The 25,237-nt window shown below is 37.4% G+C and overlaps 1 protein-coding gene across 1 annotated transcript in view; it reads right to left on the bottom strand.

Moving 5' to 3' along the window:
- The window catches only part of ATRN (attractin), a 250,649-nt gene that overhangs the window by 216,618 nt on the left and 8,794 nt on the right, over positions 1–25,237 (bottom strand). The window contains exon 2 of the mRNA XM_044681784.1: positions 24,934–25,230. Coding sequence (XP_044537719.1) covers positions 24,934–25,230 — 297 coding nt within the window. The remainder of the gene's footprint in view (positions 1–24,933; positions 25,231–25,237) is intronic.

Raw genomic sequence — 25,237 nt, 5'->3', positions numbered from 1 at the left:
GTTCCAAATAAAACTACCATTTTCTATTTAGGAAGCCTGAGAAGGAACAGTTAGACAAGAGGAAAACTGGAACACCGCAATGTCAAAGAAGCTAAAAGACATGGTCAACAGTAATAAAAGCCACAGAAAGGTCCTGAAAAATATTAACTACAAATATTTGAGATGCTAGAAGGAAAAAAGCCAAAGTTATCAAAAATAGAAAATATTCCATAATTAGGAAGCCAACTAAGTATCTAATATATTTATTAAATTTCAAAATTACATAGAAAGGCTCCATGCATCATGGAAAAAATTATCTATTTAAAAACATATACAAGGGAGCTAGATGCCACAGAAGACACAGTGCCAGGCCTAGAGTCAGAAGGACCTGAATTCGAATTTGATCTCAGACACTTCTTGTGTATGACCCTGGACAAAGTTGCTTAACTCCCATTAAATAGCCCTTTCCACTCTTCTGTCTTAGAATTGATACTAAGACAGAAATTAAGAGCTTAAAAAATAAAAACACATAAGAATCTCAAAATACTTCTCAACAAAAATGAAAAGAAACTAAAATGTCACCTTGGAAAGAGATCACTAGAATAGTGCCCCAAGGACTGGTGACTAGCCCTGTATTATATATATAATTTTTTTAGCAATGACTTGAATAAAAAGCATAGGTGGCACATTTGTAAAATTTATCAATGATAAATGCTGGGAAAGGCACTGGACCCCAGAGCTAAAATTTTTTTTCAACAGGCTAGAACATCCATCCTGCCAGGCCAAAGCTAATAAAATAAATTTAACTAAAGATAAATGTAATAAATGTAATTTAAAAATATAAGATAGGGTAATTCTAGTGGATTATAACTTCAGTATGTTTAACATAATTTCTCCATCAATAAATTAAAAAATAATACAATGCCAACTTGTGTGTGTGTGTGTGTTTTTGTTTTTTTTTTTTTTTAGTAAAAGCACAGTGTCTGAAATGAGGGAACACAACTGGACTATTGTGGTCCATCCTAGGTACCATATCTTAGAAAGAATACTCATAAGCTGGACAGTGTTCAGAAAGAATCAACAACCAAGATGATGCAAGGATCTGGAGCCCATGTCATGTAAGGCTCCCCTGAAGGGAGTGAAGATGATCAAGTAGGAGAAAGGACACAATAGCCTTCATAAAGATCTGATTCATGTGAAGGAAGGGTGTTCAGCTCCAGAGGGCAGAATTATTAGTAGAAGACAAAAGTTGCACTAAACCAGATTTCATCAAAACGTAAGGGAAATTTTCCTAACAAACAAAAGCAGAATGAGCTGACAGAACAGCAATGGATTGGTCCTTACCTGATGTCTTCAAGCAAAGGGATCAGATGGCCAGTTTTACCTAAAGGATCATGAGATCATAGCTCTAGAGTTCAGAAGGGATAGAGAGCCCATCTAGACCAGTTACCTCATTTTTAAAGATAATTTTCACTGCCCCAAAGATCATTCAGGGAGTATCAGTGCTGAAACTTAAACTCAGGTCCTCTGAACCCAGTACCAATGGTCCTTCTATGTACCACAATGCCTCTTAATGTTGGGGGTATTCCTGTATTACATATCCTCTAAATTTCCTTACAAACCAAATTCTAGGGGGGGAAATGCTTGCACAATATAGGAATGAACAAACAAAGCTGAAAGGAACAAAGAGAATACATTATTGTGACCATATTGGTTGAAATTTATTTTTCCAAATGTAAATAGTTCCAAAGTTCTGAATTTTTTTGTGTGTATAGTCCCCCCCCAACCTAGTCAGTTATTACAATAAGTAGGTATATAAGTGGCCAGTATAAAGTAACAATAAATAGGAAACAGGAATTAAGACTATAAAGAGGAATACAGCAGCCACTTGCCCAAAAATTATCTACCAAATTAATTAGCCATATCCAGAGACTAAATTAGGAGAAGCCAACTAAAGCCCAATATACAGCCTTTTGGTCCCAATATCTGCCCTGCAGATAAAGCCACAAGCATGCAAAGTAAACCCAGAGAAATGTTATGCAAATTAAACAACTTTAAGCTAAGTACTACTTTGATAACTTTGAGATATAGATGTTAATAAACAAACTCAAAGGTATTATTGATAAAAGTTCTCCCACATACCTGAACTCTGCAAGAATGGGACCCCAAAACCCTGATCCTCGAGTACTCTTTTCCGCCTGCCATGGATTCATGCTGCCTGAGTACTTCCAACTCTAGTCGACAGTTACATATGTGAGTCTGTGTCTCTCCCTTGCTCCCCTACCCAATTCCCTGTATATAATTTGCCTCTGAACACTCTGTGCCTTATTAAATTGTTATTGATGCATTATTCCCCACTTGCTGTCAGTGTGATCTTTCTTGGTGAATATCCAAAGAATCGTACTTAATTCCCTGTGACTCTACCAAGGACCCATTTGTGGTTCTCTTCCTTAAGGAATAAACCTATTTGTCCATAGTTCATACCACCACCACCACCACACCACCCTAGCCTCAGTGGATGAGCTGGGCATCATGAACCACTAGGCACATAGGCAAAGAAACTCTGTGCCCCCTTCCATATACTCTGGAATCCAGTGACACTGGCCTTCTGACTATTCCTCTCGCAAGACACTCGGCCCCACTCTGAGCATTTTCTCTGGCTATTCTGAATGCTAGGAATGTTCTCTCTTCTCATCTCCACTTCCTGATTTCCCTGACTTCAAGTCCCAGCTAAAATCTTATCTTCTATTAGAAGCCTTTCCCAATCACCCTTAATTATTTCCCACTTATCTTAGCTTATCTGTATAGTCGTTTGAGTGCTGTCTCCCTCATTAAACTGTAAGTCCCTTCCCTTGAAGACAGGAACTATCTTTTTTTTTTTTTTTTTTTTTTCTATCTCCAGTATTTAGCACAGTGGGTAGAACATAGTAGATGATAAATAAATTGTTTATTGTCTGACTGAATAATCTGTTGCCTCCTAGTTTCTCACCTTTATAAACCATCCTGAACACTGCAGTCTCTCTATAACAACCCTCTGTTAGAATGAAGAGAAATAATTTTAAGAATACTGGAAAAATACAGATGGGTTAAGTTGTAAAGAGCATTAAAGGAGGAACAAAGGCCTTAACCTAGAGTTCCTGGAGTTAATAAGGAACCACTGTGGTTTGAGTCAGAGGAGAAGTGGCACAAAAAGATGTACCATAGGAAAACAGCTTTGAAAGCTGAGTAGAGGATAGATTGGAGTTGGGCATGAGCCTTGAGAAAAAAGAAAGTTTTTTAGTAGTTACTGAATTAGTTTAGTTAGAAAACTACTGAAGTAGTTCCGGCAAGAAGTGATAAGGATCTGAGGCAAGATAGTGGCTGTATAAGAAGGTAGTGTATGCAAGAGGAAGAAATTATTATGGCAACACATTTGATTCATGGAATGAGAGAGAAGTCAAAAATGACACCACGGCTGGGAGCCTGGGAGGATGGTGGTGCCCTTAACAGCAATAAAAAAGTTCAAAAGAAGGGAAGATGGTGGGGAGGGGGGTCTCCAGGGAAAAGAAGGAGAGAAAGATAATGACTTCTGTTTTAGGATGTTAATTTAAGATGCTTATTGGACATCTAGTGCAAAATGTACAAACAGCAGTTGGAAATATTACTCTGGGAATATTTTCCATAGATCATCCAACTGATGAGAGATCATTAATTGAGAAAGTACTACAGAAAAAGAAAAAGAGGCCCAAGATAGTAGGATTCTCAGTTAGAAAGATGAACATCCAGCTAAGGAGACAAAGAAGTAGTCTTACAAATAGGAGAACCAAGAGAAAGCAGGATGACCAAAACCTGGAGAGGAAAGAATTCCAAAAGAAAGTAATCAGCAATATCAAATCATTCAAAAAGGTCAAGAATGACATTTTTTAAAATACCATTAAAAAAAAAAGACTATTAGATTTGGGAATTAAGAAATCATTGGTAACTTTTAGAAAAAGGCAGTTTGGGTGAATGATGAGGTCACAAGATAGACTGCAGAGTGTTTAAAAGAAAGAAAAGAGAAGAAATGGAGGCATTTGGAGTACATTACTTGATAATACATGTATAATCCAGTGGAATTGCTTCTCAACTCCAGGAGAGGGTAGGAAAGAGGGGAGGGAGACAATATGAATCATGTAACTTTAGAAAACTTACGTGTAAATTTGTTATTGGAATAAAATAAAGATAAAATAGAATACATTACTTTCTCGTGGGCAACCCAGAAGGAAATGACAGCATAAGCATGAAAACTAGTGGGGATAGTCAGATTATATGAGAGAGTTTTAAGAATAGAAGAGACATGGAATATTTGTAGGCTTCAGGGAAGGTAGCAATAAATAGGGGGGAAAAAATTGAAGATTTATGACTTGGGACTATGTTGAGGACGGTTTACTAGGGAAAACAAGAGGAGATGGGTTCAAGGTTAGATGTAGAGGAGGCTGGCTTTGGCAAGCAGAAGGGCCAACTTTAACAGGAATGATGGATAGAACAGTAAAGGAAAATGTCTAGGCCATGTGAAATAATGTGAAGAGAATAAGCTCAGTTCTAAGTAAAGGGTCTGACTTTTTTCAGTGAAAGTAATACTTCCGTTAGTGATATGGGAAATCTGAGAGGAAACAAAGAAGGTTTAGGACAGCCCCTTTGGAGAATAAGGTAGTGAACACAAGAAAGAAGGGGAACAATTATCTTGCTACAGTGAGGGCCAGATTGAGATCAGCTAACATAAGATTTGTAGGGAACTACAAGTACCCTAGCAACTACATGTATGTTACCCAGAAATGTGTGATTATTTTCTATAAACATGGATAGGCATGCTACACATAATGTAGTACTATATTGTACATAGATTTGCTCTTTTAGCAACTGTATGTGTGGCAGGATATCTATGAGGCATCTAGTTCAAGTTCAACAAAAGGCAGTTGGCAAAGGGAGATTAGAGCTCAAGCAGAACACTACGGTTTAGTGTGCAGTTCTGGTATGATAAAGATAGTTGAATTCTGCATAAATTCAATATAGCAGATCCTCCTTTGAAGATAGTATCATCAATTCCTTGAACTCTGTTCAGTAGCACATGAATAAGGAGATGGATGGTGGAGGTAACCCAAGTTTTAAGTATGGTGATAAGATATGATTGGTGAAAGAACAAAAGGAACATGGATTCAAGGGGAAAGGATAGTGTAAAACTGAACTGGTTCACTAAAGGAAGGAATAGGGTAAAGATAGAGACATGAAGAGAATATAATCAGTGTAAGGGTGATGCCTTAGGAAAGAAATGAAGGGTGGAGGGAATGGGGGTGATGGTGAGAAAGAAGAATGGACTTAAAGTTTGTAGGCATAGGGAAGGATGGAGTAGTGTCACAAAAACACAGATAGGATTATGGAGGAGGAAATAGTGGTCAACAGTGTCAAAATGCAGAAGATGGGAGAAAGATTAAGATTTGGGGAGGAGGGGAAATCACAAGATTTGGCAAATAAGAGAAGCCTATCCAGTCTACTGATAGGTAGAATGAAGATTATATCCTTGTGAAACCAATTAAATATTATTATATATAACAAGTATAAAAAGAAAGTCAATTAAAATCAAAGGAAAAGTAAAACATCTCATCATTATGCTAGAAAACATTTCAAATATAAGAACTGAATAGAGCATCAACTAATGAATACAAATTTAGCTAAGATATAGTCCCTTGTTTTCATAGAGTTTGAGACCTAAGAGAGGAGGGCACATATGTGACTAAAAAAACAAATCTGGGAGAGGTGGAGCCAAGATGGCAAAGAGATAGAGGTAGAACAGTGAATTCTCCTCCATAAATTCCTCCAAATAGATCTAGAAAATGCATTCTTAATGGAGAAATACAGAAAAGCCACAGTAAATCACCTTATCCACCGTAGACCAACATAAAGAGTCAGAGATGGAGGTCTGCAGACACTGAAGACAAGATACAGCCAGAAATGTTCTGTGGGTAAAGAATTCCAACACCAAGGTAGAGTTTTTACACCAGGTAAAAAAAAGGTTTTAGATTCTTTCAAGGGTACCTCTGGCCCCATCCACCCCCAATCCTGCAGATGTGAACCAGCAGCTTGGTTGTGAGGGGTCAGAGAGGTTATGAGTGGAGTGAGAAGAGGATTTGTGCAGGGAAGTGGCTTTCCCCAGTAGAGTCCCTAGGCTAGGATTTGGAGAAAGGATTATATTCAAAAGGAGTCAGCAGTATGGCTCAGACTCCAAGCTTAGGCACAAAATCAATTAGATTTCTTGGAAATTGAAGCAAGAGTTAAAAAAAAAAAAGCTAAAAAATATCTTTTATAAATGAAATGAGAGCTCTTGAGGGGAGCAACAGAAAAAATCATTAGAGTAATAGAAGAAAGAACAGGAAATGAAGTAAACATTTGGCAGAAGTGGTATAAAACCTTAACCAAAAAATAAACTCTCTGATAATTAGAATGGATCAATTAGAAACCAATGACTTCATGAAACAAAAAGAAATATTAAAACAAATTCAAAGTGTAAAGTTTCATATAGTGAAAACAACTAATCTGGAAAGAAGATCAAGGAATAAAAAATTTTAAGATTCTTTGGGCTATTTAAAAATCATGACGCCTTCCCCCCAAAAAGTTTAGACATCATATTTCAAGAAATCTTAAATATAACCAAATTTCTTAGAGGGCAAAGTTAAGAAATAGAAAAAGTTCACCAGTCACCTCCTGAAAGAAATTCCAAAATCAAAACTTCCAAGAATATTATAGCCCAAATCTAGACCTTCTAGGACAAAGAAAAAGTAACTTAAGCTTCCAGAAGAAAAGATCTAAGTACTGGGGAGCCACAGGCAAGGATAATACAAGATTTAAAAGCCACAATATAAAGAGATTGAGAATACTGAAAATGATATTCCAAAAGGAAAAAAATATAGGCTTATAAGCTAAGAATAACTTACCCAGCAAAACTGAGTATAATAGTATAAGGAGGAAAAAAATGGATCTATAAATAAGATAAAGGTCTTCTAAGCACTCCTAATGAAAAGGTCAGGGCTTTGGGGAATCTTTGAAGTTCAAACACTGAAGTGAAGAGAAATATCAAAAGGTAAACAGGAAGAAACAATAATAAAGAACTAAATGAACATAATCTATGCTGACAAGCCAATATGAGATGTGTCCTCTCTGAATTCCAGCATGGTCATATATGGAGTCCAATTAGTCAAGGACTAAAAATGACTATGTCTTAATGATCTTGAGCATGGGGGAAAAAAGGGGAAAGAGGAAAATGAAGAAGGGAAAGAAGGTTGGGGAAAATTATCTCATGTAATCAGGTGCACAAATAATTAAATGAGGATGGGGTGAGGAAACAATTGAGACCTGAACTTTACTCTCAACTGAACTGGTCAAAAGAAAGAAGACTACATATATACACATGTTCTACAGGGAATAGAAACACATTTCATTTGATAGGGAGATAGAAGGGAAAAGGGGAAGAGAGGAAGGGGAATTAAAGGGAGGGAGATTAATGGAAGGATTAGTCCTAAGCAAAACAAACTCTATGGCTATATAAAAATATTTATAGCTCTTTTTGAGGTGAGGTAGATAGGAAAGGAGATAGGAAGAAGAGAGGGCATGTAGTTGCTTATTAAGTAAAAAAATTGTTTTATAAAAGAATATTATGTGTCATGAGAAATTATGAAATGGACAGTTTCAAGAGAAATTGTAAAAACCTCTATGAAGCAATCGATGCAAAGGAAAGTGAGCAGAATTAGGGAATAATTTAAACAATGACCACAATATTATAAAGGAAAATAACTCTGGGATTAGAATTCTGATTAATGCAATGATAAACTACTGATTCAAAGGACTGAAAATGAAACATGTAATTCTTGCTCTGCCAGAGAAGTAACAGACTTAAGATGCAAAAGTTTTTTAAGATATATTTTTGGATATAGTTAATTTAAGAGTTTGTTTTACTATGCATACCTTTGACTCAGTAATACCATTACTTGGTATATATCCCAAAGAGGTCACAGATAAGGGAAAAGGACCTGCTTATACAAAAATATTTTCAGCAGCTCTTTTTGTGAGGGAAAATAATTGGAAACTAAGTTACTATCCATAACTTGAGTAATGGCCAAACAAGTTGTAGTATATGATTGTAATGGAAGAGTACTGTGCCATAAGAAATGAGGAACAAGATGAATTCAGAAAAACCCAGAAAGATTTATATGAAGCAAAGTGAAGTAAGCAAAACCAGGAGAACAATGTATACAAGTAACATAAATATTAAAAGTTGATCAACTATGAAGGACTAAATTATCATCAATCAAGAAAGTTCTCAAGATATCCACAAAGGGCTCATGATGAAAAATGCTATCCACAGCCAAAGAAGGAACTGTTGGAGCCTGACTGCAGACCAAAGCATAACATCTTCCACATGTTTTCCTTCATGAGTTTTTTATTGTATAGGTGATATGTGTCTTCTGTCACACCATGAGCAATAAGGAAATATGTATTACATGAAAGCACTGGTATAACCTATATAAGACTATTTACTGCCTCAGGGAATTGGGGAAGGAAGTGTGAGAGACAAATCTGAATCCTGACAGAAAACAATTGTCAAAAATTATTTCTACATGTAACTAAAAAGATTAATTAATAAAAAGCTTGTTTTGCTCTATTCTGCATATTTTAATGAAGATTTTCATTTTTTTATCTTTTTAATTGTTCAATGGGGGACATTAGGAGGAAGAGATCATAAATGTTTGAAAAAAATAAATTTTTAAAAAGAAAAGTGGGAAACATTTTGATAGAGTGTAGGCTTAAAACATTCCATACCATATACTACAATACGTTCAAGATACACATACAACCTAAATATAAAAAAAAATCACATCATAAACACACTAGGAAAATAAAAAGGAAGGGCTCTAGTTATTTTTAATCAAAAGTAGTTTGGAAGTGATCATGTTATGATGACATAAAGTCAAAAACTCTTGTGTAAACAAAATACAGACAAAAGAGAAACTGCTGATTGGAGATTGGAAATCTTTAGGGCACATCTCTAAAAAGAGAGAAGGCAATATGATACAATAGGAAAAGAACTGACTCTGGAAGAAGGTTGGGGGGGGGGTGTCCCCAAATCCTACCTCTGAAATTTACTATGTGGATCAATCACTTTAACTGTAGGTAAAAGAAGAATGATTGGCTAGAAGGCCTCTGAGCTCTTCCAGTTCTGGATCTGATCCTATGAGCTCCAACACCCAAGATTATAAGAAATTGATAAAAAATATTTAATAACAAAAACATTCACAAATAGGTAAGTGGTCAAAACAGAGGAACAAGGCAGCTTTCAAAAGAATAAATGTTACCAACAACTGAGAGAGACATCAGCCATTAAATTAAAACAACTTTTACAGTTTTACTTCATAGCTATTCAGTTTGGCAAAGATGATAAATATAAAAATGATACCAAAGGACCATGTGAAGGTAAATGTGCTAATACTCTGTCAACAAAGTTCTGACCCAATCATTCTAGAAAACAAATTGGAATTATACTAAAAAAGTCAAAAAAATGTACATGTCCTTTTGACTCACTGATATGACTACTACACAATATATGTTTTCTTTTTTTTTTTTCTTTTTTTTTTAAACCCTTGTACTTTCGGTGTATTGTCTCATAGGTGGAAGAGTGGTAAGGGTGGGCAATGGGGGTCAAGTGACCTGCCCAGGGTCACACAGCTGGGAAGTGGCTGAGGCCGGGTTTGAACCTAGGACCTCCTGTCTCTAGGCCTCTCACTCCACTGAGCTACCCAGCTGCCCCTACTACACAATATATCTGAAAGAAGCCCAAAGGCAGAAGGAAATACTGAAATATTTTTAGGAACTGAGTTTCTGTGGTAGCAAAAAACTAAACAGAAGTGAACAATCAATTGAGAAATAGCTGAACAAATTGTGATATGCAAACATAATGGAATATTATTGTGCCACAAAAAGCAATACACATTGAGAATTTAGGGAAACTTCAGAAAACTTCAGTGAAATAACAAAGAACCAAGTTAATATTTTTTTGAGAACATGTGATCTATTAATAAAAGATAAGTGTATGCATGCCACCATTTGCACCAAAGACCTAAGAAAACAATTCATAAAATGACCACAAAAACTCTGACCAATGCAATGACCAATTGTGACTTCTAAGAACTAAAAGCAAAGCACACTTCTCTCCTTGAGGTATAGAGATGGCAAACTACAGATAAGTGCAATGAAATATTTTTGATTAGTCAATAATCAGTCACAATTAAACACATGGGTCACACTATGTTAATCATTTACAAGACAAAGAAAGGCAAAAAACACAGTCCCTATTGTCAAAGACCTCACACTTTAATAGGAAAGAAACATGAAAATCTGTGTCCAGCCACTGTCTATACAATTTAAGTGAGAGGGAATTTCAGAAGGAACTAGTAGTGAAGGATCCTGGAAAAGACCTCTCATAGAAAGAAGATGGGGTTGAAATCTAGTTTTGAAGGAAGCCAGGAAAGCCAGAAGATGGCAGAGCAAGGTGGGAGAACACTCCAGTACTGGAGGTTTGCTATGAGGAAAAAAGGAAAAAGTCAAAAGATGGTATGAAAAAAAAAAAAAAAGATGGTATGAGCAGCAACAATTGGGCTAGTATTTCGGGATCATAAAGTGAGAGGAGTAAGATATAATAAGACTGGAAAGGTAGGAAGGAGACAGGTGGTAAAGAGCTCTGAATGCCAGGGAGATAATTTTATATTTGATCTTAGATGTGACAGAGTGCCAATGGAATCTCCTGAATAGAGTGGCATGGTTAGACCTGACCTTTACAAGGGTCACTTTGGCGGAAGAGTGGATGATGTTCTGGAGTAGGGAGACCAAATAGAAAGGTACTATAATAGTACAGGCATGAGATGCTATGGGCCTACACCAGGATTGTGGCTATGTAAATGGAGAGAAAGGAATATATAGGAGAGATGCTATAAAAGGAGAAACAAACAAAACTTGGCAAGAGATAGATTATGTGGGATGAGTGGAAGTGAGGAGCTGAGGATGACACCTAGTGTGCAAGTCTTATTGACAGTGAGGATGGTGATATCCTCAAAAGAAATATGGAAATTTGGAAGATAAGAAAGTTTTGATGGAAAAACAATGAATACACATTAGACATGCTGAGTTTAAGAAGCCTAGGGAATGTCCAAGAGGCAATAGATGATGTAAGACAACAGGAAACTGATAAAGATTGGATAACTAGATCTGGGAATAATCTGTATAGAGGTAGTAATTGAATCCATGGGAAATGATGAGATCACTGTAATATAACCAACCCTATATAACATCACCAAATAAGGAATTATAGAGAGAAGAGAAAAGGGACTACGTTAGAATGGGCATGCCCTAGAGCAGTGATGGTGAACCTTTTAGAGGGGCAAATGATGTGAAAAATGTCCTCATGCATGCATGGAGAGGGGGAAGAGAGCAGCCAAGCCTGTTATCCTTTGGCTTTCTAGTAAGGAACTCTAGTGAACTCTGTGCTGGGGCAACAGCACACATGCCCACAGAGAGGGCCCTGAGTGCCCACCTCTGGCACTCATGCCGTAGGTTCACCACCCAGCCCTAGATGAAGATCCAACAAAGGAGAGTAAGGAGTGGTTAAAGCGGAGAAGAATCAGGAGAAAGCAGTGTTATAAAGACCTGGAAAAGAAAGACTATCTAGAAGAAAGTGACTGACAATATCAAAAGCTGCAAAGAAGTCAAGAAGGATAAGGACAGTGGAAGGACCATTAGAACTGCAAACAGATCATTGCTATAGGGGCAGCCCTAACTTGGGCAGCAACACTATTATTTCAGGTTTGGTGATAAGGTGAAATTAGGCATTCTTAGATCATTTAACAGTTAACAATGAAAGAAAATGTACTTAGCTGAAACATGGAAAGGATATTCAACAGGGATTCAGTAACGATTAGAAACTAAGTGGTCAGGGGGCAGCTGGGTAGCTCAGTGGATTGAGAGCCAGGCCTAGAGATGGGAGGTCCTAAGTTCAAATCTGGCCTCAGACACTTCCCAGCTGTGTGACCCTGGGCAAGTCACTTGACCCCCATCGCCTACCCTTACTACTCTTCTGCCTTGGAACTAATACAAGGTATTGACTAAGACGGAAGGTAAGGGTTTAAAAAAACAAAACAAAACAAATTATGTGGTCAGCAGGACAGGTTATAGTTTCCCATGGGGTCTTAAAACATCTGTCACATCCAAAAGGACCCTGCTCTCATTTGATTGAGTTTTATTATGTCCTTTGGTAACCAGTAAGCCACTGTCAACAATAATGGAAGCTACCAGGAAGCTGCATCAATTAAGACACATCAATTCTCTATCAACTAAGTTCCAGCTTTGTCCCATTTTAGGTTAGCATAATCTGTGAAAGAGAAATCCTAACAGGTACTGATCCTATCACAACTGGTCACTTTGAAGAGAGCACTTTCAGCTTAATGAAGTCGGAAGTCAGACTGAAGAGAGTCTAAAAGAGAGTCAGAGGAAGAGAAGTGGAGTAGATAAGTTTAACCATAAAAGGGAGACGACATCTATATAATATATATAGGACAATAAAGATGGTAAGACCAAGTAAAAAGTTTTTCTAGAAAGGGAGAGAAGCATGAGTGTATTTGTAGGCAGCAAGGGAGCAATCAATAGAGCTAGGAAGATGGGATAAATAGTGGTTGTAGACAACTTTGTCTTGGCAAGGAGTAGGGTCACTTCACATGAGACAATGGTTAAGGAGAAAGTAGGGGAAGACAGCTGAGTGATGTGAGATGAGGAGGTTAAAAAAAAAAGGAGCTATTAATGAGTGGCCACAATTTTTTCAGTAACATATGAGTCAAGTGTCCCAGGCAAGAAGGCAAAAGAAAAGGACTTCATGAGAAGCTGAAAGAGGGATAAAAAGGTTTGGAATGGCCATTACAGTGAATAAAACAGTGAATCAATTAGAAAGGTATAAAAGAATTGCCTTTCTACACTGAGGACCTAGTCATGTAACATAAATTAATAATAGATCTAGTCAGTATGATTTCATGATTTTTTTGCAGCTCCATTCAGCATAAAGTGAATGAGACTGAAGGCAATGATGTTTGAGGGAGTAATCCAAGGCTGGGTTTTGACAATGTATAATAGGATAAAGGGGCACATGAATGTAAAGGACAATGTAGAGTTTGAACTGGTTCACCAAGAGATCAGAATAAGGATGAAAGGTTAATGTAGTTAGTGTAAGGGTCTGAGAAAGAACAAAGGGATGGAGTAAATGGAGATAACAATGGAATGAAGAACAGGTAGATGGTCATAAAGCAGAACGAAAGAATAAATAATAAAAGATTATAATCACTAGCCTTCTTGTAGTTCCCAGAACAAGATATTCTATCTCTCACCTCCAGAAATTTTCTCTGGCTATCTCATGTTTGAAATGTATTCTGTCCTCATCATTTCCTCCTGGTTTCCCCAGCCTCCTTTAACTCCCAACTAAAATCCCACCTTCTACAGGAAGCCTTTCCCAATCCCTCTTCATTTTAGAGTCCTCCTTCTGTTAATTATCTCCTCTTTATCCTGTCTATAGTTTGTTTGTACACATTTGTTTGTGTGTTGTCTCACCAATTTGATTGTGAGCTCCTTGAGGACACAGGTTGTTTTTTGTCTTCCTCTGTATCCTTGACTCTCAGCACAGAGCCTGGCACACAGTTGGCATTACATTACTGCTTAAAGATTGCCTGGCAAATTAATTTCAGAGTTCACAAACATGGAAGTAGAATATTTGCTGGTGATGGCAAGATCAAGGGTATGAGACCATTTCTATATGTAACTGAGAGGAGTGGAGGGGCAGGTTGGGAACCCAAGTAAACCGAGTAAGTAGGAAGTTAGTGTTTGAGGAAATATATATTTATATACATGTATTTATTTGGTGTATATATGTATGTACACTGAAGTCACCTAGTATAAAGGTAAGAGGTGAGGAGGAAAGACTGAGTCACGCACTAAACTCATTAAGAAAAGAAGAATATCCTGAGCCAATAGATAATGGTAACCAAAATCTTGAATGGGTGATAAATTTGGATTGAATAAACCTCAAATAACGGTAGTTTACTGAAAAATTATTATGTTGCTTTTTTAAAGCATCCATAATACTTCCCAACTAATTATTACAGACAGTGAAAAGAGAATTTACATAGGGGATTTTATCAGAAAGATGTAGGGCCAGAAAAGAAAGTGGGCAGATCATAAGACTTCCATAAATTGATGCGGGATGTAAAGGCAGAATGGGTTATGGCAACCTTTTAGAATATTGGGAAGCTGGTTTTATTGACACACTGTCAGCTGGAGGAGAGGAAGGCATCTTGGGAAGGAAGGACCTGAACAGAGGGCTTTTGATCTGGGTTCTCAGGGTGAGAGGACAGACAGCTCGCCCAGTGACTGATGGAAAGCCAGCCCAAAGGGTTTCTTTGGGAAAACATTTCCCCAAAGCCCAGTAGTGTTCCTGTCCGCTTCTACAACCAACTTAAAGAAATTGAGGTCTCAATATTCTTGACGGGTCCGGAACTCTGAGACCCTCGGAGTGTATCCTGAAGACTCTTAACCTATACCTGCCTTACAGAAGGACCTTACCATGTTTCCAATAGTATAGATTATAGAGTAGGGGCAGCTGGGCTAGCTCAGTGGATTAAGAGCCAGGCCTAGAGACGAAAGTTCCTAGGTTCAAATCCGGGCTCAGACACTTCCCAGCTGGGTGACCCTGAGCGACCCATTGCCTACTGGTTGTGGCCCTATGCTCCTAGAATGGAGTCCCAGGATAAAAAAAAAAAAATAGATAGAATAGATATTAGGGGAAGGGAAGATAAATCTCTGGTTTCAACCATTTAGCTGGCCAGGGAGAAGGACCTTGTGGGATTTAGATTTTAGGACTTCCTGATTATCTCCATCCTTTCTCCACCTTCAATTACCTTGATCTACCATAAAAAATCTATTCTCGGTCAGATAAAGGGAGATTATTTCAGGGAATATAGAGGGACAAAGGGTTTGAGTTAGCTGCTCAGGTCAGACTCCATTTCTGAGCAGGACCCCCTGCAGTGCTGTTTTACCCAGAGGGGAGGCTTTTGGCTAGAAGAGGGTCTGAGCTCAACTAGCCAGGGTTACCACCAACATTACCTGCTAGGAAACCCTTCCTCAAGTTATCAGTGCTGGCTCATTCTCTGATAAGCCATCTTTACAGAGAAATTCCCTCCTAGTCCCAGTAATATTGATATATAGAGAGAGGGAGCTGACAGACATTCACACACAAGTCTGTCTTCCCTTTATCATCAAATACTCTCATAAATATATCATTTTATTATAAGAGTAAAATTAAGCAACAGGGAAAGAACAATAAAAATATACATAATAATTACAATGTAAACAAAAACTAAACTTTGTAATTAGAAGAATGACCAAGATGCTTTGGCTTTAAAAAGTTGAGAAAATGCATCTTCTTCCCTTACTTGCAAAGATGGAAGACTATGGATGTGTAATAATGTGTATGCTATCAGACACAACTAATGCATTGGTTGATTTTGTTGAAATGCTTTTTTCTTTTAATCACCACAATATAACATAAGGGACGAGTAACAGGAAGGAGAAAGAGATGTTCAGAAACGAATATGATGAAAAAGGTATCAATAAAAATGCTGTAAGAAGAAAAATAAAAATTTAGAGAAAGGAATTAGGCCCTGACTAAATGATCTAAGAAATTCCTTCCAATTCTAACAATCTAATTTTAAGAAAGGAGAAAGTTGAATTAGTATAACAGACAGATGACAGCAATCCTGACACAATGAAACATCAAGGAAGAAGAGACTGAAAAAATAGTTAATGAACAAATCATCTAACAATTAATAAACTGGCATTTATTGTTAACTATATGCCAGGCACTGTGCTATATATACACTAGGAATATAAAATGCAAAAAGTAGTCCTTGCTCTTAAGTTCACCATACATCAAGGAAGACAACTACATATAAACAAGATACAGGAATTAGAAATTGGTAGGAGCGGGGAGTGGAGGAAGGGACTACAATCAAGTAGGACTAGAACAGACTTCTTATAGAAAATAGGACTTTAACTGAGACTTGAAGGAAGCCAGAAGGATGAGACAAAGAGGGAAGAAGTTCCAGGGGACAACCAGTAAAAGTGTATGAAGCTGCAAGATTGGAGTGTTTAAGGAATCAATAGATTTCTTAGTGTCAATGGATCAAAGAACACATAAAGGACAAGAAGGTAGAAGAAAACTGAAAGAGTAGAGGACGGGAAAGGAACAGATTATGAAGAACTTTAAAAGCCAAACAGAGGATTTTATATTTATTTGATCCTAGAGGTAAGGGAACAACTGTGAATTTATAGAAATGGGGAAGGGCAACGGCAAGGGGATGACATGGTTGAGCTTTAAGATTAATTTGACAGCTGAGTAGAGGTATAGATTAGAGATAATGACAAAATTTATTGTGCTACTGGGGAATTTTTTCATAATAGGTCTGTCATGTTCCACATACATGCATCACTATTATCAATGCTAGTCTCATATATATCACTTCTGAAAACAAAATAGTATTAAAAACTCAAAATGTAATTATTGTTCAAAGGGATTCCGCATCTATTTCTACATTTGTATAACACTTGAAAGATAGGTATTTCTAATAATATACGTAATGAGCTCTAATGTCAAAGTAGGTTAAAATGAGTTTTTAAACAGAAAGGCTTTGATTTTATCTTAAAGACTTATAAAGCTCTTAAATTATTGGCTTTTAGGTTCTCTATAAGGCTAAAAATTGGTTTTTATGTAAAACATCTTTCGGTTCATTCAAACACTTTATGACCTGTAAATTGGTCTTATAAAAATTTCATAAGGCTGCTTGCAAATACACCAGAATTTAAACAATTACACTAAGCTACCTATACACTTAACAAATTGCTCCTAAGTGACTCTAGAATTATAAAATTGGAAAGAACCTTAGAGGTCTTCTAATCCAACTTCTACTTTAAACACAAATTCATCCATTCATTAGTGGTAGTTAATATTGTGGAAAGAACATTGGATTTGGAATTAGAACACCTAGGAGTCAAATCCTACATCTGTTGTTTATTACCTTAGACAAGCCACTTCCCCTCTCTGAGCTTTAGTTTCCTCATCTACAGTATAGGGAAAGGGGGCATAGAGAAGGTTCGATTAGATGATCTCTTAAGGTTTCTTCTAACACTAAATTTATAATCTAATAATATATAAACTTAATATGTGCAGAGAGCATTATCCTAGGCACTAGGGAAAATACAAATTTGAGATAAGACCCTATCTCTGCCCTCAAAGTATATTTATAATCTAGAAGGGATAAAAAAATACCATCAGAGATAAGAGTTAAAAAATAAAGCACGAGAGAGGTTAGAAGGGAAAGAGCATTATCAACTATATCATCAAACAGCTCCAGATCATGTCCCTTTCATTCTAGTCATCTTCTCCACTTACCCCTGGGAATCACTCCTGGCTGTAAGAAATCAGCTTTCTTCATCTTATCTTCTCCTGAACCAAGCCCCTTCACCTCATCTCTGTCACCAGCTCTAAATTCATAGTGACCTGTCCTCCCTCCCTTTTTCCAGATCTTTATATGCTGTCTTCAACCATTAGAATGTAAAATTTTAGTATAGAACTGACTAAATGCCTTGATTGTCTTTGTATCACCAGTACTTGGCATATATACAATAAGGGCTTAAGAAATTATCTATCTTAGTATCAGAAAGAAATCTTATACATCAATTTAACAAATAAATTCACATACAGATAAAATGATGTTCTCACATACTACATTACAAAATTATTTTGCCATCCAATTCTTCAATAACAGGAAGCTCATATTTTACTTCTCACAAAATGCCATAGCCTAGAAGATCACTAACATGACTTTAGTCAATAAATATCTAATGAGTGCCAGGCACTAGGGATATAAATGCAAAGAATAAAATAATCTCTACTTTCAATGAGCTTACATTCTAATAAAAGTACCTATAAAAACATATTAAAGCATAAATATTAAGCAAATAAATACACTAAACACACTTACTTGCTTATTTATGAGTATGCACACACTCAAAGTAGGAAAATACAAAGCATTCTGAGACAGAAGGCACTAGAAATTGGTGAGGATCAGAAAAAGCTTCATACAGATGATGGCGACTAAGTTCTATCTTAAAGAAAAAGAGGTACTCTAAGGCAGTACTAGGGAGCAAGTGTATTCCAAGCATAGAGTGACAGCCAGTATACTCACAGAATGATAATGTACTTTGAGTGAGAAATAGAGAGCCAAATCCAGTATGAATGATCACAAAGTATGAGAGGAGGAAATAATGTCCAAAGATCTTGGAAAGGTAGGTTGGGGTTAGGTGGTTATAGGGCTTTCAAAGTTAAATAAAGTTTATATTTTATTCTAGGGGTAACAGAAAGCCAACAGAGTTGACTGAATAAAGTAGTTGTAGTCAGACTTGTGTTAAAGAAAAATTACTTTGGTAGTAATATGTGAAATGGACTACAATGCTGAGAAACTTAAGGCAAGAAAACAGATGAGGAATGAATGAGTTGTGAAGTGATGAGGGTTTGAACTAAAGTGTAGCTAGATGTTGAGTGGAGAGAAGGGGTCAATGGAAAAGAGCCTATGAAAAAAAGAAAAAGCAAAATTTGGCCAATGATTGCATGTGTGGGGGAAGGGAAAGGTATGGAAGAAAAGACAATTTGAGAGAAAAATAATGAGTTCAATTTAAATATATCTATAGGACATCCAATTTGAAATGTCTAACAGGCAACAAGTCATCAAGTTAATTAAAGCTTGGAGGAGAGACTAGGGTAGACTCTGAGACCCAGAAATCTCCTGCAAAGAGACAAGCTAAACTGGGAACTGATGAGGTTACAAAGGGAGCCAGAGCATTGATGAAAAAAAGCAGACTCAGGATGTAACCTGGGTAAGATCCAGAGTTAGGACCCATTATGAAAATGATAAGGCAGTAAAAGAGTAAAATACTCTCAAACAGATAATCACCACATGTAGAGAGAAGAGAGTATCCAGGATGAAATGATCCACAGTATCAAATGCAGCAAAAAAGGTGAAAAAGGACCAAGACTGAAGGAAATAACACCATTAGATTTGACAATAAGAAAACATTGGTAACTTCAGAGAGAGTAGTTTTATTTCAATGATGAGGTCAAAAGCCAGATTATAAAGGGTTGAGGAGGAAGAATTGAATATAGACCATGCTGTCACACCAGCTTGAATCAGATTAAAATGTAATTGGGAAATGTGTAACAAAATAAAAATACAATACACGATAATGTTAATTTGTGGTTTTATAAATCAGCCTGCTGCCAGCAAGTTCCATTTGGGTTTGATACTGCTGGTGTAGACAACTCAAGAAATTTGGCTGAGAAAAGAAGGAAGAAGAGATATAAGATGAAAGCTTGAGGAGATGGTAAGGTCTTAGCAAAAGTTTTTTTTAAGGATGGGGAGACCTGCTCATGTTTGAAGAAAGGGAAAAAAGAACCAGTTGACAGATTGAAGACTATAGAAAAATTTTAATGTTCACAATGCTATCTGAGGAAGAAAATAGGAAAGGAAAGGTCCCCATCAATTGGAGAATAGCTGAATAAATTACAGCATAAAACATAATACAATACTACTGAGGTATGGGAAATGTTGAAAGGGAACAGTTTAGATAAATTTAGAAAGACTTGTAAGAAATGATACAGTAGGAAGACAATTTATACAATAACAACAATACTGGAAAATAATCATAACAGCTAACATGTATATAAATAATACTTTCAAGCTTCAAAGTGCTATACATATGTTATCTCATTTGATTCTTCCACAACCCTGGGAGGTAGGTACAATTATTATCATCATTTTACAGACAGAAAAAACTGAGGCTGAAAGAGGTTAAGCTAGTAAATATTTGAGGAAGGACTTGGAACTCAAGTCTTCCTAAGTCCCACTGCAGCACTCTAACACAGTGTACCACCTAGCTGCCTCTAAACAACTCTGAAAGACCTGAAAATCCTAAACCATGACCAATAACCAACCATAATACTAGCCACCTTTTGAGAGAAAGGTGATAGACTCAGAGTGATATATACAATCTTTGGATGTGGCTAATCCTGGACTTTGTTTTGCTTGACTATACAGATTTGTTACAAGAGATTTTTTTCTCTCCCCCTGCCCCCACAACAAAGGTGGGTAAATGGGGAAAAAATTTTGTTTATTGAAAAACATAAAATCTAATTTTTGTAAAAGATGATGAGAAGGGAAAAGGTAAAGCACCTACAGAGAGGACTTGGGAGTGGCAAAGATTAGAGACATTTCTGTCAAAAACTGGGGGAAAAGAGGAGAATGTGAGATGATGTCAAGTGTTTGGGGGTTGAAGAGAGCAGGAGAAGTTTGTTTTGAATGACTTCATTTTTTTTTTTCAGTAAAGTTAGAGACAAGGTTTTCTCTCAGCTGAGAAAGAGTTGGGTGAAGGGATACTTAAGGAAGAAAGAAAAGGTTTGGCATAGTTTGTGAGGGGAATGAGATCAAGAATCAATAAAGGAAAAATAAAAAGATTGCCTTTCGTCTGTGAGAGCCTAACTGAGTCTGAATAAAACAAATCTGTAATGTACCCAGAGAGGATAGTTGTGGGTTTAGTAGCTAATAAGCAGGAACAGAAGAGGAAGATGGAAGTAATCAACAGCTAAAGTTTGGAAAAAGGAGTCAGAGGACAAGGGGGAGCAAGAGAAGAGAGGCAACAGAGGGCAAGAGATTCAACTCTAAGCACCTATTTAGGCAATGGGCATAAATATCCTAACTATCATAGTATAAAACAAAGAACACTGGATTTTAAGTCAAAACACCCAGGTTCAAATCTGCTACTTACTACCATATGATAGAGGCAGTGAGAAAAGAGAAAAATATCAGAGGATTTGTGTTTGATTTTCAGTACTGAAACTCTGTGTAGCTTCAATGTCTTTATCTGTAAAATAAGAAAGATGAACTAGACGGTATCTAAATTCCTTTCAGCTTGAAATTCCTGTCCTTGAAAAGTGTATAGCCTTGTTGAAAAAATAAAGACATAGACATGAAGAGCCTTTGTTTACTTATCTGTGAAATGAAGGGTTGAACCAGATCATCTCCCTTCTGGAGCCAACCAGAATAAGTCTAATTCCTCTTCTGTGGGGTAGCCTTTCAAATATCTGAACACATCAATTATGTCCCTCCTTGTCTACTAGTCTAGACTTCATCTAAGGGGGGAGGTGGAAGGAAGGAACAGAACTGAAGGTCTCTCAATACAATGTGTGCAAAGTAGTATTTGAAGAAAAATAATCTAACAACACCAGTTACTTCCTAGGTGTGTGGTTCTGAAAAAGTCATTTAACCCCTATTGTCTAGCTCTTACTTCTCTTCTGCTTTGGAACTGATACTTAGTATTGATTCTTCAGTTAAAGGTAAAGGTTTGTTGTTATATACCTACTAGATTAGAGAGAGAAATTTTTGGAGGCAGAAGAAAACTATTATGAGAGTATTTTAAGTCCAGACATGATGTATAATGAAGGATGAGAATTTATGATGGTGGCAGTAGCAAAAAATGAAAAGGGAATCTGGAAGTCACTTTACAAAAGGAAGAACAATCAAGAATGAGAGGGAAGAGGCAAGAATGACAGAATGGTGGTCCCATTGACAGAAATAGGAAAGTGTGGTAGAGGAGTTGGTTTGAGGAAGAAATATTGATTTAGGTTATAGACGACATACTGAGTTTAAATTAGTAAGACATAAAGACAATACAGACAACAATATAACTGGGATGTACAAGCCTTGCATCCAAGAGAAACTTGGTCAGGTCTAGAGATGTAAATTAGAAGTCCTGTCAGAAGTGACTTTTTAAAAACTATAAATATCATTTGCTTCACTGGGAGAAACTGAGGATTACAAATCACTGCTTATAAGCAACTAAAGACAATTAACTAACTTCACTGTTTCATTTTTCCCACTTAAAAATTTATTTTCCAAACAAAAAAATTAAGAAGGCCCATTATTTAGTTGTCACAAAATACTTATGTCCCCAAGGCAGGACATTGAACAGAACCATGCTATATGAACCTACTGATAAACCCAGATAAGAAAAACTGATTTCGTTTTTTGGAAAACCTATCTTCCTTTCCCTGACTCCTATTCTTTACATTCAGTTTCCAAAATATTTATTAGAATTTGGCTAAGCCAAAAGTTTTCAGGAGGAAAGGTCAGATTAAGGAAAATGTCTTCTTAACTATGGAAGCAAAATTACAACAGTATTTTGTATATACATCTAAATATATGTTTATGTAAATGTACAGCATACAACCAAATAATTTCTCCCTTTGGAAACTTGGAGGAGTGAAAGAAGAGAGAATCAGACCCACTATTTCACAATCAGACCCACTATGACACAAGGGAAAAAATGACACCTGCTCAACAACTTAGTGTTAAAGAATTGCCTAGGGCACTCCCTTCAATTACTTGTCACACTATCCTTCCTAAATTTAAGCTTAAAAATGAAGGAACTAACATTTGCATCTAAGATATATACAACAGGCTTGCTTAATTGTACTCTTAACTTGATGAGGTTTATTTGTACTACTACAATGTAAAATTTCAATGATACTGATAAGCAGAAAAAATTACGAATGAATTACAAATAACTTTCATATGGAAAAGAAGATAAAAAATTTATTACCTTGCTTTAGAAATCTCTGAAAAGGCCCTAAAATACTATTATCTTTGCACTGCTTAAGTGTTTCTGTAGCATCTTGCATTTGAAAGTAGTATATAATTACTGCAAATATATCTTTCCAATTTTACCAGTCTATATGATGTTCTCACCATTCTATATTTTTAGCCAGTAATAAAAGCTAGAAAAGGGCTACCACATTTTCAAATACAATAAAATCTTGACTTAGATAGCAAAACTGCACTATGTGATGCAATCGACTTTTAAGTGGCCTCTAAATACAGAAACTACTTTCTCTAAACAACTAATTATAAATGAGGACATTCACTTAGTACTTTTTAACCTAATAATAAAAAAGCTAAAAATCTAAATCATATTAGACTTTCCACTGTTATCAAAACTGACGTTTTATGGATGAATCTTTTAACTAAAACTTGGCTAGAAGTAAACAAAACCCAACCTAAGCCACTCTTTCCCCCAAAAAATGGAAACAATTATTTAAGAACTTTTTTCACAAATACTACCACTCACCCACAAAAATATCTGGCATTTACTGGAATCAAAACCATAACTCTTCTTTCAGGAAAAACTCTGACCAAGATAAAGAGCATCACTTTCATGTTCATCAAAGGTGAACCATACTTCATGATAGCAGAGGTGCCCAATTTCAGAATTAACTTTCCTAAATTTTCCCTACATTACTATTTCCCCCTCAAAAAAGAACACTGCAGGACTCCAAGTGCTCACATCTCTCCATAAAGCACCACCAACAAAATAGTGCACCTGAAAGCCACAATGTTCTCCCCAAATTTTCCTGAAAGCTTTTTCCTTCCCTTCAGTGTTCAAGTCAGATCTACTTCATTAAAACTCCCCTCTTCACCAACCCAGTTGCAGAGGATCACTCCTTCCTCAAATTTTCTTGGAAACTTTAATCTTATTTCTCCTTCACTCTTATTACAGTCTACTTTGTATTATACTTATTTGTGTACTTTTTTGATCTCCATAGATTTTAAGTTTCTTGGGGTTTATTAAGTATTGTTTTTCATACTTATTAACTGTTGTGCTTCCCTAAAGCCTGTACCATAATTCATAAATTTTCAGGAATGACAAGACAAGTTTTGCAGACTCCCCTTCAGCTCTTGTTTTAATTTAATAACCACCACCACCTTCCCTCCTTTCAATATCAATGTTTTACTACCCCAAAAATCAATAGTCCCCTTCCACCTCCTCTACTGCATACCCATATATTACTCCCATGCCTCTATTCCTATAAGAAACTCTACCCTTTATAAGTCCCTAAACCTATACAGCTCTGAGAAACTCAAAGGCATTTAAAAGCCTCAATTTCCTCATCTGTAAAATGAGAGTACTGCATGCATTAAATGGCTGAGGTCACTTCCAACTCTAGATTGAAGATATGTAAGTGTAAAAAACTGATACCAACACCATTCCATCCCAGTTTTGTCTTTCCCAGGATCAATCTCTGGAATTCTCATCTTTCCAGACACAGACAAGGAACAGTCCTATCTTCCCCCCAAGGCCAAAAAAAAGAATCCCAAATCGTATTGCCCAGTCCCATTCCTATGCACCAGATGCCTCCACCCTTGTTATAGCCACTACTGCAATCACTGGCCCTAACCAGATGGTTTCCTTCCCACCTTCCAGCCATGCGGACCCAGAATGTTAGTTTCTTCCACCAGAGACACACAGGTCCCAATCCTACCCTGAAAAGACCCTCCTCCATATCCGCAGCTATCCAATCTGGTATACCCTTTCTTCCCCTCCCAACACCCCATAGCCCGCCAGCCCCTGGTCCACTTTGCCCTGACATTTCTACACAGGGCTTTAGAGTTTTTGAAATGGTCAAGGCCAGGATAATCTCTGTCGTCTCCCCCAGGAGCCCCCTGACTGGCCCCCATCTCGCCCCTCCCCAGCCCAGCAGCCCCTAGATCGTCGGGTCCCTAGCCCGGCAGTGTCACCCGGTGTCTCCCATACAGTGTCACACAGGGTCACTCAGAGTGTCATATATACAGTGTCACTCAGAGTGACACACAGTGCCAGTGTCAGTCACACAGTGTCTCCCAAACAGTGTCCTAGTGTCAGTGTCGCTCGGTGTCACACAGTGTCAGGGTCCCACACAGACGCTCGCTCGCTCACCTGAAGCGGCCCCCGCAGTGCTGGCACTGGTCGCCCACCCAGCCGGCTGGGCAGATGCACTGGCCTGTGCCCGGGTTGCAGCGACCGCCGTTCACGCAGGGCCGGTCGCACTCTTTGGCCTCCGCCGCGGCCAAACCAGACATTGCGGCCGCAGCGGCCGCCGCCTCGGCCGCCCGGGGCAGCGGCAGCGGCAGCGGCAACAGCAGCAGCAGCAGCGGCAGCAGCAGCGGCGGCGCCGATGGGGGCCGCAGGAGCGGCCAAGACCTCGGGCCAGGCGCGAGCCACCCGCCCCTCGCCCTCCCCG

This window comes from Gracilinanus agilis, chromosome 6, assembly GCF_016433145.1.
Source record: "Gracilinanus agilis isolate LMUSP501 chromosome 6, AgileGrace, whole genome shotgun sequence".
NCBI lineage: Eukaryota > Metazoa > Chordata > Mammalia > Didelphimorphia > Didelphidae > Gracilinanus > Gracilinanus agilis.
This window is presented reverse-complemented; position numbering and strand designations above follow the sequence as displayed.